This window comes from Ovis canadensis, chromosome 8 (genome assembly GCF_042477335.2).
Source record: "Ovis canadensis isolate MfBH-ARS-UI-01 breed Bighorn chromosome 8, ARS-UI_OviCan_v2, whole genome shotgun sequence".
In the NCBI taxonomy this organism is placed as follows: domain Eukaryota; kingdom Metazoa; phylum Chordata; class Mammalia; order Artiodactyla; family Bovidae; genus Ovis; species Ovis canadensis.
This window is the reverse complement of record NC_091252.1, coordinates 40,107,652-40,119,954: the sequence shown is the minus strand read 5'-3', so window position 1 is coordinate 40,119,954 and position 12,303 is coordinate 40,107,652. Positions and strand designations below refer to the sequence as shown.

General features: G+C 43.2%; 2 protein-coding genes and 1 pseudogene across 14 annotated transcripts in view; 2 read left to right on the top strand and 1 right to left on the bottom strand.

Annotated features, from left to right (window-relative positions):
* The window catches only part of OSTM1 (osteoclastogenesis associated transmembrane protein 1), a 40,179-nt gene extending 33,822 nt beyond the window's left edge, over nucleotides 1-6,357 (bottom strand). For both annotated transcript variants that reach the window (XM_069598198.1, XM_069598199.1), the window contains exon 1: nucleotides 5,819-6,357. In XM_069598198.1, coding sequence (XP_069454299.1) covers nucleotides 5,819-6,223 — 405 coding nt within the window. In that variant the 5' untranslated portion in view covers nucleotides 6,224-6,357. The remainder of the gene's footprint in view (nucleotides 1-5,818) is intronic.
* Nucleotides 6,358-6,400: 43 nt separating this feature from the next.
* Nucleotides 6,401-12,303, top strand: part of NR2E1 (nuclear receptor subfamily 2 group E member 1) — a 201,861-nt gene continuing 195,958 nt past the window's right edge. For 8 of the 12 annotated variants that reach the window (XR_011258586.1, XR_011258585.1, XR_011258584.1 and 5 more), the window contains exon 1: nucleotides 6,412-6,696. The gene's annotated coding sequence lies outside the window, so the exon portion shown is untranslated. Of the gene's footprint in view, nucleotides 6,697-12,303 lie in introns of all 12 variants that reach the window. The other 4 variants (XM_069598195.1, XM_069598194.1, XM_069598190.1 and 1 more) reach the window with 3 other exon arrangements.
* On the top strand, nucleotides 11,284-11,880 carry LOC138444774 (transgelin-2 pseudogene; annotated as a pseudogene).

The window sequence follows — 12,303 nt, the reverse complement described above, 5'->3', positions numbered from 1 at the left end:
TAAATATTTTTTTAAAAAAAGAATCCTGGTGTATTGAGGGTACAAAGAGTAATAGGGCATGCCATTAACAGTGGGCCTTCAAGAACCTCCCCAGAGACATACAGATAAGGAATTAGTGTGATGAGCAATAAATGAGAGAGTGTGCTAGCTCTAGAAAAGAACTGATCAGCCATATGGGGTTAGAAAAGAGGGAAGTGGGGCTTAACAGCAGAACTCTTGCTTTAAAATATCTCTGAAGATCATTTTGGGATGATTACCCATTCTGTGGCTTAGTTTTGTTAACACATTAAAAGATGCAACCAAGTGAATGGTTGCCTTTAAACTAGTGACTCGAACAAAATGTGTTAAAAGCCCCTTTCCTGGAATTGCTTTCAGAGCAATATCAGCTATAGAAGAAAATTTCAGGAAAGAAAATGAAACAATATTTTGTGATAATTTACCCACCAGATTAAAATAGAGTGTGGCCTAAAGAGTCAGACAAACCTGAATTACTAGCTGGCAATCTCGGAAAGCTGAGGTAAACCCTGTGAGGCCCAGTTTCATAATCATTGAGTTCTACAGGTATTAAATGAAATAGCATAGATGAATCACTTAGCACACTGTCTGGCACCCAGTAACTAACTGATATTTGCTATTTCACCTAGCTACCTGTTGCCAACAAAAGTGCTCTAGGTGGGTGTAGCTGGCTAAGTGTAACCTGTTACTTAAGAAGGAATTGGATGTAAGTGGATGATTGGCTATTTTAAAAGTCAATACAGAATAACCTGTATGAGTGATCAGTGTGTGGAATAGTTCAGTTGAGGAAGACATCAATGTGGTTGGGAGAAATGAGGAGAGTTCACAGAGGAAGAGTTCATGGAGTTCAAGGAGAAAGCAGGAAGCCCAATACTAAGAAAGGCGCAATATAGTGGTTAGGACTCCACACTCAAACCCAGATTCAATCCCAGTTGGGGAACTAAGATCCCACATGATGCATATGTGCTAAGTCGCTTGCCGTGTCCGACTCTGTGCAATCCCTGGACTGTAGCTCACCAGGCTACTCTGTCCATGGGATTCTCCAGGCAAGAATACTGGAGTGGGTTGCCCTTCCCAGGGGGTCTTCCCAACCCAGGAATCAAACCTGCATCTCTTATGTCTCCTGCATTGGCAGGCGGGTTCTTTACCACTAGCGGCACCTGTGAAGCCCAAGGAAAAGGTTTTAAATGGAGTAAATAAAATGATCAAGGGGTGAAAGAAGGAATGACTATGTGGTATTCAGGGAGTATCCAGGAGGCCAAAGGAAGGTACCACTATGAAAGCAGAGGTAGTAGAGGGAAAAGGGAAACTTTTTCAGATGTTTGAGGAAGATGGCCTGTAAAACAGAGTTTGGAGAGCATGGGTCTAGGTCACAATATGTATGGTGAGGCAGGAGACTAATTAGACCATTTCCATAGTTCATATATGATGAGAAGATGGTGGCAACCATGAGAAGAGAAGGGAAATGATGAATAACCCCAATGATGATGATGTACTTTTGAATACCTAGTGGTTCTAAATGCCCTAAATGTATAGCTCATTAAATCCTCGTAAAAACTCCATGAAATAGACAGATCATCCTTCTGGATTCAACCCAGCCACTTTCACTGCACGGGGCTCATGACCTGGCACCTGCCCACTTTCTTAGGCTCAAATCACTAGTCTCCTCCTGGCTCACAGTGCTTTGAGTTCTTTCTAGTACTTAAACACACCAGACTCTCGGAGTCTTCACACCTGCTACTTTTTTTCATGTATATATTCTCCCTGTTCTCCCACCCTCTCAAATTTTAGGTGTCTGTAACTATTCACCACTTCTATCTATTCCCAGCCTGAGTCCTGATCAGCACTCTTGTTACACGCTTTGGTGGCATCTGGGATTTTTTTCTTTGCAACACTTATATCACACCTGAACTAAATAATTACAATGATATTTAATATCTGTTTCCTCTATCAGACTATAAGCTCTTCTCATTCACAGCTATATCCCTAGTAAGTACAATTACCCTGCACATCGTAAGTATTCAAGAATTTTTCTGAATGAATAAGAACCCGTGCTGGAGAAGGAAATGGCAACCCACTCCAGTATTCTTGCCTGGGAAATCCCATGGACAGAGGAGCCTGGTGGGCCACAGTCTACGGGGTGGCAACAGTCGGACATGACTTAGCAACTAAACCACAAAGAAACAGTGCATTCTGATCTTTAATGAAAGACAGACATATTATGTCATGTTGTGTTCCAATCTCCTCCTTCTATTCCTAAGAATTTGTAAATCTACACTAAAATTATGTTGAACACTTCCAGATACATATCCTCAATTACTAGCACCTTCATAAATATATACGCATATCTATATGTCTATCTGGGCTTCCCAGGTGGCACTAGTGGTAAAGAACCTGCCTGCCAATGCAGTTGACACAGGAGACGTGGGTTTGATCCCTGGGTCGAGTAGATTCACTCCAAAAGGAAATGGCAACCCACTCCAGTATTTTTGCCTGGAGAACCCCATGGACAGAGGAACCTGACAGACTATAGTCTTTAGGGTCGCAAAGAGTCGGATACAACTGAAGTGACTTAGCATGCAAACATATGTCTATCTATTTGCCTATATAAATTTTAAATGAACCAAGTAGAATAAGATAGAGATTAGCAATTCAGAATGGGGGGAGGAGAGGCAAAGCATCTTGGCAACCACTCTGATGATGGTGAACAGCTCAATGAAACTATATTCCTATCAGTTTAAACTAAAAGAAGAAAGTATGATTCAAGTAAGAAGGAATCCATTAATTCCATTATTCAGGTTTCACAAATCACTATATTCTTTATCTTGAGATAGTAAAACTATATGGAGTTCTTGACCCATTTATTCCAAGAGGAAGTGACTAGAAAATAGAATTCTCTTCAGATAACTCTGGAGAAGGCAATGGCACCCCACTCCAGTACTCTTGCCTGGAAAAGCCCATGGACAGAGAAGCCTGGTAGGCTGCAGTCCGTGGGGTCGCTAAGAGTCGGACACAACTGAACGACTTCACTTTCACTTTTCACTTTCATGCATTGGAGAAGGAAATGGCAACCCACTCCAGTGTTCTTGCCTGGAGAATCCCAGGGACAGAGGAGCCTGGTGGGCTGCCGTCTATGGGGTCGCACAGAGTCGGACACGACTGAAGCGACTTAGTAGCAGCAGTAGCAGCAAACTCTATTACAGATAAATGAATCAGTTTGCTGCACCACAGAAATAGCGTGCTAATTTCTACCATTGATTCTTTTTCTCTTTACACTCTCCTCTCTCAATCAATCCATGGACATGGATTCACACTAAAGAGTTGAGAAAGAATGTTTTGATAAAATTCTACCTGTAGGTTTTCTCTGATAAGCACCCCCCCACTTGCTCTCTTCTCTCCTTTAATTCAGCATCTTCACTCTATTGTTCTAAAATCCTATTGTACAATTTGTAATATTCAAATGGATGGTTTTTTCCTTTTTAAATTTTTCTCAATATAAATTAATTTTATTTCCCTAACTACACTGATAATTTTAAGTTTGAAGCCTGGACTATCCCCTCCTTTTCCTTCAGTACCCTTTTACTTGTTCAATATTTAATAGCATGTACTTGCTAATTAAACTGATTTAAATGAAAGACGTTAGTCTATGTGAGTCAAAGAAAATACATTACTCTCCAGAAACAACTCCCTGCCACACACACACAAAGGACAATTAATCATTTTAAGTTCACTCCTAAGAAATTCATACATATTTTTCCATATGTTCATTACTACACATAATGGCTCAATTCCCACACCCATCTGAAAAAGCCTACTAAATCCATGAAATACCCCTAGAACTTCAGCAATCATGCTTTTGAGCTATGGCATCCAGCTCTACTGAGGAAAGGGGTGGATGAGTTGGGAGAGGAAATATAAATTGGGGAAAGGGTCTTTCTGCCTCATTATCTCTTTCCTCTGATCCTTTCACACAACAGTGAGGCAAGCCAGATGTGCAGGTCACAGTTCATGCTACCCCTACATTGCCATCGGCAGTGGGGAATTCATGTGGAGAGTCATACACAAATTAGCCCATAATTGGCCCACAGAAGCCCATAACACTGTACCACCAGTGTTTGGGGTAATTTTTTAACTTCATCTTAATTCCACAGAAACTACACAAATGAGAAAAGTATTTGCTGCCTCAAGAGCCAAGCAGTGCAACAGATCACAGAACAACTCACTCACTTACTGCTTAAATCAGTTATGATGCCGTACATATCCTGCTATAATATGATAGCAAGGGACAAGTCTTGGGTGCTTTACTTTAAAATAATGGGGTATATATACACACACGCACGCATATGTATCCCTGGCTATACCCAATAGAAGGATGCACGAAAATATTGCACGTAAGCCTAAAGTTCCTTGAAAACTTACTTTTTACAGAAAGGCTGAGCACAGAATTTAATTAATGCAAATAAATTCCCTATTTATATAAAAATGCATATTCATGTCAAGTAATATCAGACTGACAAAGTAGGGGATGCAATGTCTAAATATGTCTAAATTCTAATAATTCCAACCACATTTTCATGAGACTTCTTTTTCTCAGTACAAGAGGAACTTTCCACTCCATAATCCCAATTTCATTCCTCATGTTGTTCCTTTAAAAGGCATATCCAGCCCATACCTCATGACTCCCACCAGCCTTGACACTAATCCTTTCCTACGCCAAGCCCTGTAAGGTGGTTAGGAACAGGGACAGGTCTCTGTGTCTTTCTTTTAATGAAATGCCTCAGAGCATGTACCACACGACCAGAAGAGCTCTGAGTACCAAGACACGAGAGCAGCTTTACCATTTTGTAAAATTTTAGTTCCCATTCACTGAAAACTATCACTATGCACCAGGTTTTTTTCTTTTATAAAACACTTATTTCCTTGCTAGGCTGTGCCGGGTCTTACTTGTAGCATGTAGGATCTTTTAATTGTGGCATGTGGGATCCTATTCCCTAAGCAGTGATCAAACTTGGGACCTCTGCATTGGAAGCTTTAAGTCTTAGCCATTGGACCACCAGGAAAGTCCCTGTGCCTGTTTTCTAAGAGTTCCTTTTATCTCCATCTTACACAGGAGAAAAGAGGCACAGAGAATATAACTTGCTCAGAGTACACCTCTAACAAGCAAAGAAGAACTGGCCTCCTGGCCAAATGCCTCCAGACTGTATTAATGACTAAAATGAACTCTCAAGCATTATCTCTTTTTATTCTTTTAACAGTCACATCTAGCAGCAGTTTTTCTCCATTTTACAGAGGAGGAAACTAAGACTCCGAGATAATTAATCTGAGGTCAAACTTCTAGAAAGTGGTGAATCTGAAACGGTCTGGCTACAAAGTTCAAGTTCCTCATCACCACCACACTGCAGTTTCTCCACTTCACCTGGGGTTTCAGGAAAGAGTCCTTCCTGGGAACTGCAAGTGGAGAAGGGAAGAAGCTGTGGCACAGTTGGGGCAAAGGGGTGAAGGAACAGAAGAAAAGGTAGGGTTGGGGTGCAGAAGCCCCAAGAAAACTAGTCATACCCATCTGCAAGTATGCACCGAAAGAGGCCCAACAGCAGCTGTGGAGGCAAAAATACAAACCCTAAGCCCTATACCACCACCCACTCTTCTGATGCCCCTAACTCCACTGCCCCAATCCAACCTCGCTTTCTCACAGATGGGGAAACTGGGGAGTTCCCCTCGACCCCCCCGCGAGTTAACTATCATTACATCCTTCTCCCTTCCCAACAATCCACACCAGAGGTCCCGGGTGTGCTCTTCTACCCACCCCCACGGCTCGGCTGATGTTGTCCATCTTGTTGGCGACCTGTTGGAAGAGTGGGTAGCAGGTCTGACAGAGGCGCACCGGCCGGGCGCCGCGTACTAGACACCCAGTCAGCTCTGCACTGCTGTTGGCGAAGTCAAGTAGCAGCTCCCGGCACTCTGGATCCAGATCCGGCAAATCTGGGGGTAGTGACAGCGGCCCCATCCTTCCGCCCTGAAGCAGAGCCAGGGACAAGTCTTCCACCTCCAGCAACTGCTCCTCCGACAGGAGGTCGTGGAGGACCCTGTGGGGGCTGCTGCCCACGGAGAAGCTGCCCAGAGCCAGCCCCGACCACAGCAGCACCACCAACAGCAGCCGCAGCAGCAGCAACGATGACCTCCGCGGCTCGGCGATCCGGTTCGGGTCCATCGCAGGGTTCCACAACCCCCAAGGCGCAGACTGCCTCCTGTTCACTTCCAGTCGGGGCTGCGGAGAGCAGCCGCTTCCGGCTTCCTCAGGCGCAGGCCGCTAGCAGGGTCACGAGGTGCGCGCGTCACGGCCCCGCCCCCGGCGCGCGGCTCTCCGCCCCATTGGCCGCCGAGAGCCGCTCGCGCCGCGGGCTTGCGCGCGTGCGGGAGCGCGCACACACGGGCGGCGTCGCGCTCCCAGCCGGTGACAAGCGCCTGACTGAGGGTCGCGCGAGAGCCGGGCGGCGTCCGGCTGTGGAACACCGAGCCGAGGCTCGCCCGCGCTGTGAATACAGGCGTCGGCCGCTTTGAACAGTTAAATCTTAGGAGTCTTGCCCTCAGTTGCCCATCGCCTTGGGAGTTTGCTGAGTCCTGCAAGTCTGAGGAGTTATGTACCACAGAAATACTGACGGCCTCCGCCGTGGGAATTAACGAGTGAGTTGCTGAGGGAGCCTGCTGGCAGGTGCCTTTGCAGGTTTCTTTTTATTTGATGTTTCTTAGTATAATTTTCCCCCTCAAAATATTTGGAAAGAGTAATAACGTCTCTTGGTTGTTTTTGATTGTGGAGCCTAGTGGCTTACAAACTTGTTCTTGTTTTTTAACTCTCAACTGTGTCAGCGCTGTCCGATAGACTTCCCGAAGTGATGGAAAGATTCTACGTCTGCGCTAATACGGTAGCCACTAGCCTGCTTGTGACTGTTGAGCACTCGTACTGTAGCGACCGCGACCCGGGAACTGAATTTTTAACCGTACTGAATTTGAATGTGAATAGCCCTGTCTGGCGAGCGGTGCCATGTTGGACAGCGCCCGTCTACGTTTTCTCACTGTGTAGCCTGGTCCTGGGCTGGCTACTGTCCCTGTTTCCTTGCTACTGAAGGGGTCCCTGGGGTGCAGCACAAACCTGTATCCAGTGCAAAAAGCTGGAAAATCCTGACCAAACCGCTCAATTCCTCTCCAGTTTCTGGCAAGCCCGAGGCAATCTTTGGGGACACTCTGAAAAGTGTCCTGATACCACTACTGGGCTGTGTAAAGAATTTAGCTAATGACCTGGGAAACGGTTTTCTGACAAGTAGCTGACAAATGTGGTAGAAAAATTATTTCCTGGCTGTTTTGTGTCATCCTGCTTTTGTTTTTGCCTTGTGAATTGCAGAGCTGTTTCATTTTATGGTGTTATTTTCTGTTTCTGAGAGTTGTTAAACTTTTTAGCCAATATGATTATTGTTCTGTGTTCCTAATGGGAAAGGGTCTATAATTTTTTAATGCCCCTTTAATTTATCCTTTTACTATTAAAAACGATATTGCAGGTAATCATATCTATACAAGGTTGATATACGTTTAAGATAAATTTCTAGCAGGAGACTTTCTGGGCCAGAGAGTATGTGCATTTACGATGTTGTTGATTGTGCTATATTTTTTCCCATGGAGGTTTAGTAATTTACTCACAATGGTTCCTAAAGAGCTCTTGAGTGGTAATTCTAACTTATAGAAAGACCTAAAAAGTTATATGATGACCTGTGAGAAAATCAAGACAGCTTATTTTCCTGGAGTGGCTAATGTCCAGGCTTCCTTAGAGCTGAAGGGGTTCCTGGGAATGCAGCACAAACCTGCATTCAACACAAACACCTGGAAAATCCTGGACAAACCATTCAATTTCAAACTTCCATTCCTGGAACAATGCCATCCTAAAGCCATTAGATCAAGTAGAGTAAAGTAGACATCTATGGTTTGTCAGGTGGGGATGTCAGCAATCCAGAGAGGGATATTGGAGCACAGGTAAGAAGAGGAAGACATGATGAGGGTGGGGGATCCTGATGCAGGGTATTGGATCCTGAGTTGGGGAACAAAGGTTTCCATGTAAGGGAAGGTACAGCAGTGACCGGGATTTTGCTTACCTTCAGAAGGATTGATCAAATAGGTAAATATATAAAGGATAATGGGAGTCTGGTTTCTTATTGTCCAAGAAGGGAGTTACAAACAGGAAAAGGGAGAAAACAAATAGGAAGGGAGAATGAACTCTGTAGTGTTGGGATGGGTCAGTAGCTTAGTCGTGTCTGACTCTTTGCAACCCCATGGACTATAACACATCAGGCTCCACTGCCCATGGGATTCTCCAAGCAAGAATACTAGAATGGGTAGCCATTTCCTTCTCCAGTGTTGGAATAGAATTAGCAATATCAGTGGCTGCAATTCATAGAGATATAGAAATAGATTGTGGCTTCTAAATGTCATTCTCTACTAAAAGGAATCAAGAATTCTTAGAGAAATAGCTGATTCTACCACTGGGGCAGGAAAAGCATGTTTAGCCTGGATCATCTTTTTGTACTAGAAAGTAAGGAAGTGCTGGAAGAATGATGGGAACATGTCAAGAACACACAGAGGACTTCCCTGGTGGTCCAGTGGCTAAGAATCTGACTTACAATATAGGAGACATGGGTTCCATCCCTGGTCAGGGAACTAAGATCCCACATGCCATAGGGCAACCAAGCCTGCACGCTACAACTAGAGAGAGTCCATGTACAAAAGCAAAAACCCCACGTGACACAACTAATACCCAACGCAACCAAATAAATAAATATTTTTTTAGAAAAGAACACATGGAAACCAGCTTAACTAGGCTTCCCACTGGCCATATCTGGGACAATTTGAGGATCAAAATAATGATGGTTAATGGGTCGTAAACCATTGAATAAAGCAAGAAACCATGAGCCTATAGTGATATATTTAAATAAATGAATAAGGTGAATGTTTCATGGGGATTAAAGTATTTACATATTTTCAAAATCACCTGCTTAAAAACACGTATTGATTATAAATGGGAAAATATGAGTAACTTTACAGTGGAGAAGTCTGTCAGATTCCACATTAATCAAATGATCAACATGAACATCATCATAATGGAACAAATAGAAACTGTAATGCCACCTGATAAATGCAGTTAGCAGAACATAGCACCAGTTCTATTGTTCTCCTACCAAAGGTGCATAAACTTATTCTAATCATGAGAAAATATCATATGAATCAAGTTAAGGTCCATTCTGCAAAATATCTAACCTGTAATCTATAGTGTTATGAGTCAAGAAAAGATTGAGGAATTGCACCTGACATAAAAGACATTGTCTAGACAACTAGTGAAATTTGAATGTGATCTGAAAATTAGATGGTAGTAATGTACAATGTTAATTTCCTGATTTTGATAGTTGTTTGGGGTTATGCAAGAAAATGTTTTTATTTGTATAAAATACACAGAAAAGCATTCAGGGGTGATAGGACATCAAGTCAGAAACTTACTTTTTTTTTTTTGAGGTTATAGCTGATTTAAAATACTGTGTTAGTTTCAAGTATACAGCAAAGTGATTCAGTCATATATTTATATTTTCAGATTATTTTCCATTATAGGTTATTATAAGATATTAAATATTATTCGTGTTATATAGTAAATCCTTGTTGCTTACCTATTTTATATACAGTAGTGTGTATCTGTTAATCCTATACTTCTAATTTATCCCTCTCCCCCCTCCCTTTCCCCATTGGTAACCATAAGTTTGTTTTCTATGCCTATGAGTCTGTTTATGCTTTGTATATACATTCATTTGTATTATTTTTTAGATTCCACATATAAGTGATATCATATAATATTTGTCTTTTTCTGTCTGACTTACTTCACATAGTATGATGTTCTCTAGGTCTATGCATATTGCTGCAAATGGCAATGTTTCATTCTTTTTATGGCTGAGTAGAATTTCATTGTATATATCTTCTTTAGCTATTCATCTGTCAATGGACACTTAGGTTGCTTCCATGTCTTTGGCTGTTGTATGTAGTCACTATTGTGCTAGTGCTGCTGTGAACATTGGGATGCGTGTACCTTTTCAAAATAGAGTTTTTCATCTTTTCCTGATATATACCCAGGAGTGAGATTGCTGGATCATATAGTAGCTCTGTTTTTAGTTTTTATAAGGAACTTCCAGACAGTTTTTCATAATGGCTGCGCCAATTTAAATTCCCACCAACAGTGTAGGAGGGTTCTCTTTTCTCTACACCCTCTCCAGCATTTGTCATTTGTAGATTTTTTTTATGATAGCCATTCTGACTGGTGTGAGGTGATATTTCATTTTCATTTTGATTCAGCAACTTACTTTCAGTTGGTTCTGAAAAGAAATGATTTGTACTGTACTTCCAGATTTTTTGTAAGCTTGAAATTGTTTAAAAATCTAAAAATACATTGTAAAAAAATTAGGGTATGGCAATGCAATAGAATCCTGTGCATTTGAAACCGTAGGTACCCAATGTGGAATAATTGCCAATATAAATGGAAAAAAATGTCAGAAAAAAGAATTTTTAATGCTCCTGTGTTCATATACAGAGACTGTCTCCAGAAGAATACATAAAATGTGGTCACTTTGATAGAATAGGAATTGAATTGAATATTATGGGAAGAGGGCTAGAACAGGCTATTCATTGTAAAGTTTATTACTTAAAAATTTTTGTTCCATGTAAATACTCTTACTCAAAAAATTAATAAAAATGAAAAGATAAGTTTCTTAATTTGTCAGGTATCAGTGCGTTCAGGGCATTTGTGAATCCTACCATGTGTGTTTATCTTTCTGAGTAGAATGTTACAACTTTCATCATAGTTTTTTTTCAATAGGGGTCTGTGATCCAAAAGATTAATAACCATAGATTTGAAATAAATACAAGGGACTTACCTGGTGGTCCAGTGATCAAAAATCCACTTTCCAATGCAGGGGATGTGGGTTCAACCCCTGGTCAAGGAACTAAGATCTCACATGCCACAGGGTAAGTAAGCCCGTGTCCCACAACTGCTGAGCCCAAGTGCTACAACTAGAGAGCAGCTCACATGCCACAACAAAGAGCCAGTGCACCACAACTAAAATCCAGCACAGCCAAAAATAAATAGTTTTAAAAAAATAAATTCAGACTCGCGCTGCAGCACCTGCCTCCAGTGCGCAACTCTCCGACTCCCGTGAACCACCCCTACAGCCACTGCTGCCACCCTTCCGAATGGCCAACAGGGGACCCGCCTATGGCCTGAGCCAGGAGGTACAGCAGAAGACTGAGAAACAATACGATGCGGACGTGGAGCAAATCCTGATCCAGTGGATCACCACCCAGTACCACAATCATTTGGGCTGGCCTCAGCCTGGGTGCGAGAACTTCCAGAACTGGCTCAAGGATGGCACAGTGCTGTGTGAGCTCATTAATGGGCTGAACCCCGAGGGGCAGGCCCCAGTGAAGAAGATCCAGGCCTCCACCATGGCCTTCAAGCAGATGGAGCAGATCTCCCAGTTTCTCCAAGTAGCCGAGCGCTAACGGCATCAACACCAATGACATCTCCCAGACTGTGGACCTCTGGGAAGGAAAGAACATAGCCTGTGTGCAGCAGACACTGATGAATCTGGGCAGGCTGTCAGTAGCCCAGGACAATGGGCTCTTCTCTGGGGATCCTATCTGGTTTCCCAAGAAATCCAAGGAGAACCCTCGGTACTTCCCAGACAACCAACTGCAGGAGGGCAAGTATGTGATTGGCTTACAGATGGGGACCAACCGCGGGGCTTCTCAGGCATGACCAGCTTTGTGACGCCACGCCAAATCCTCTGATCTGCTCTGCAGCCCTGCCCCTGCCCTCCGTGAATGGTTAATATATATGTTTATTTGTTTGTTTGTTTTTTAGCACTGACATCTCCTGAGAGCCCCTGGGAGCTCTCACGCTCCCTTCTGCCAGGGTGGGGGCCTGGCTTGTCTCCTCCAGGGGTGCCCGATGGTGGCCTCCCCCTTGTGCTGACTAATACATTCCCTTCTCCAAACCCACAAAACTGGACCAACTGGCCTCTTTTCCTCTGGGACCAAAATTGGGGGGCCTTACCCCCTCTCCATACCATACCTCTTCTCTTTCCTCTGGCCTCTTCCCTCTGAGCCCTGTGCCCTAATCCTTTCCTTAGCTGGGAATCAAGGATGCTGCCCGATGGCCTTCTCCTCCAAGTATGCCTTGCCCACAGCTGTGGCTGCAGGGAATTAATTTAT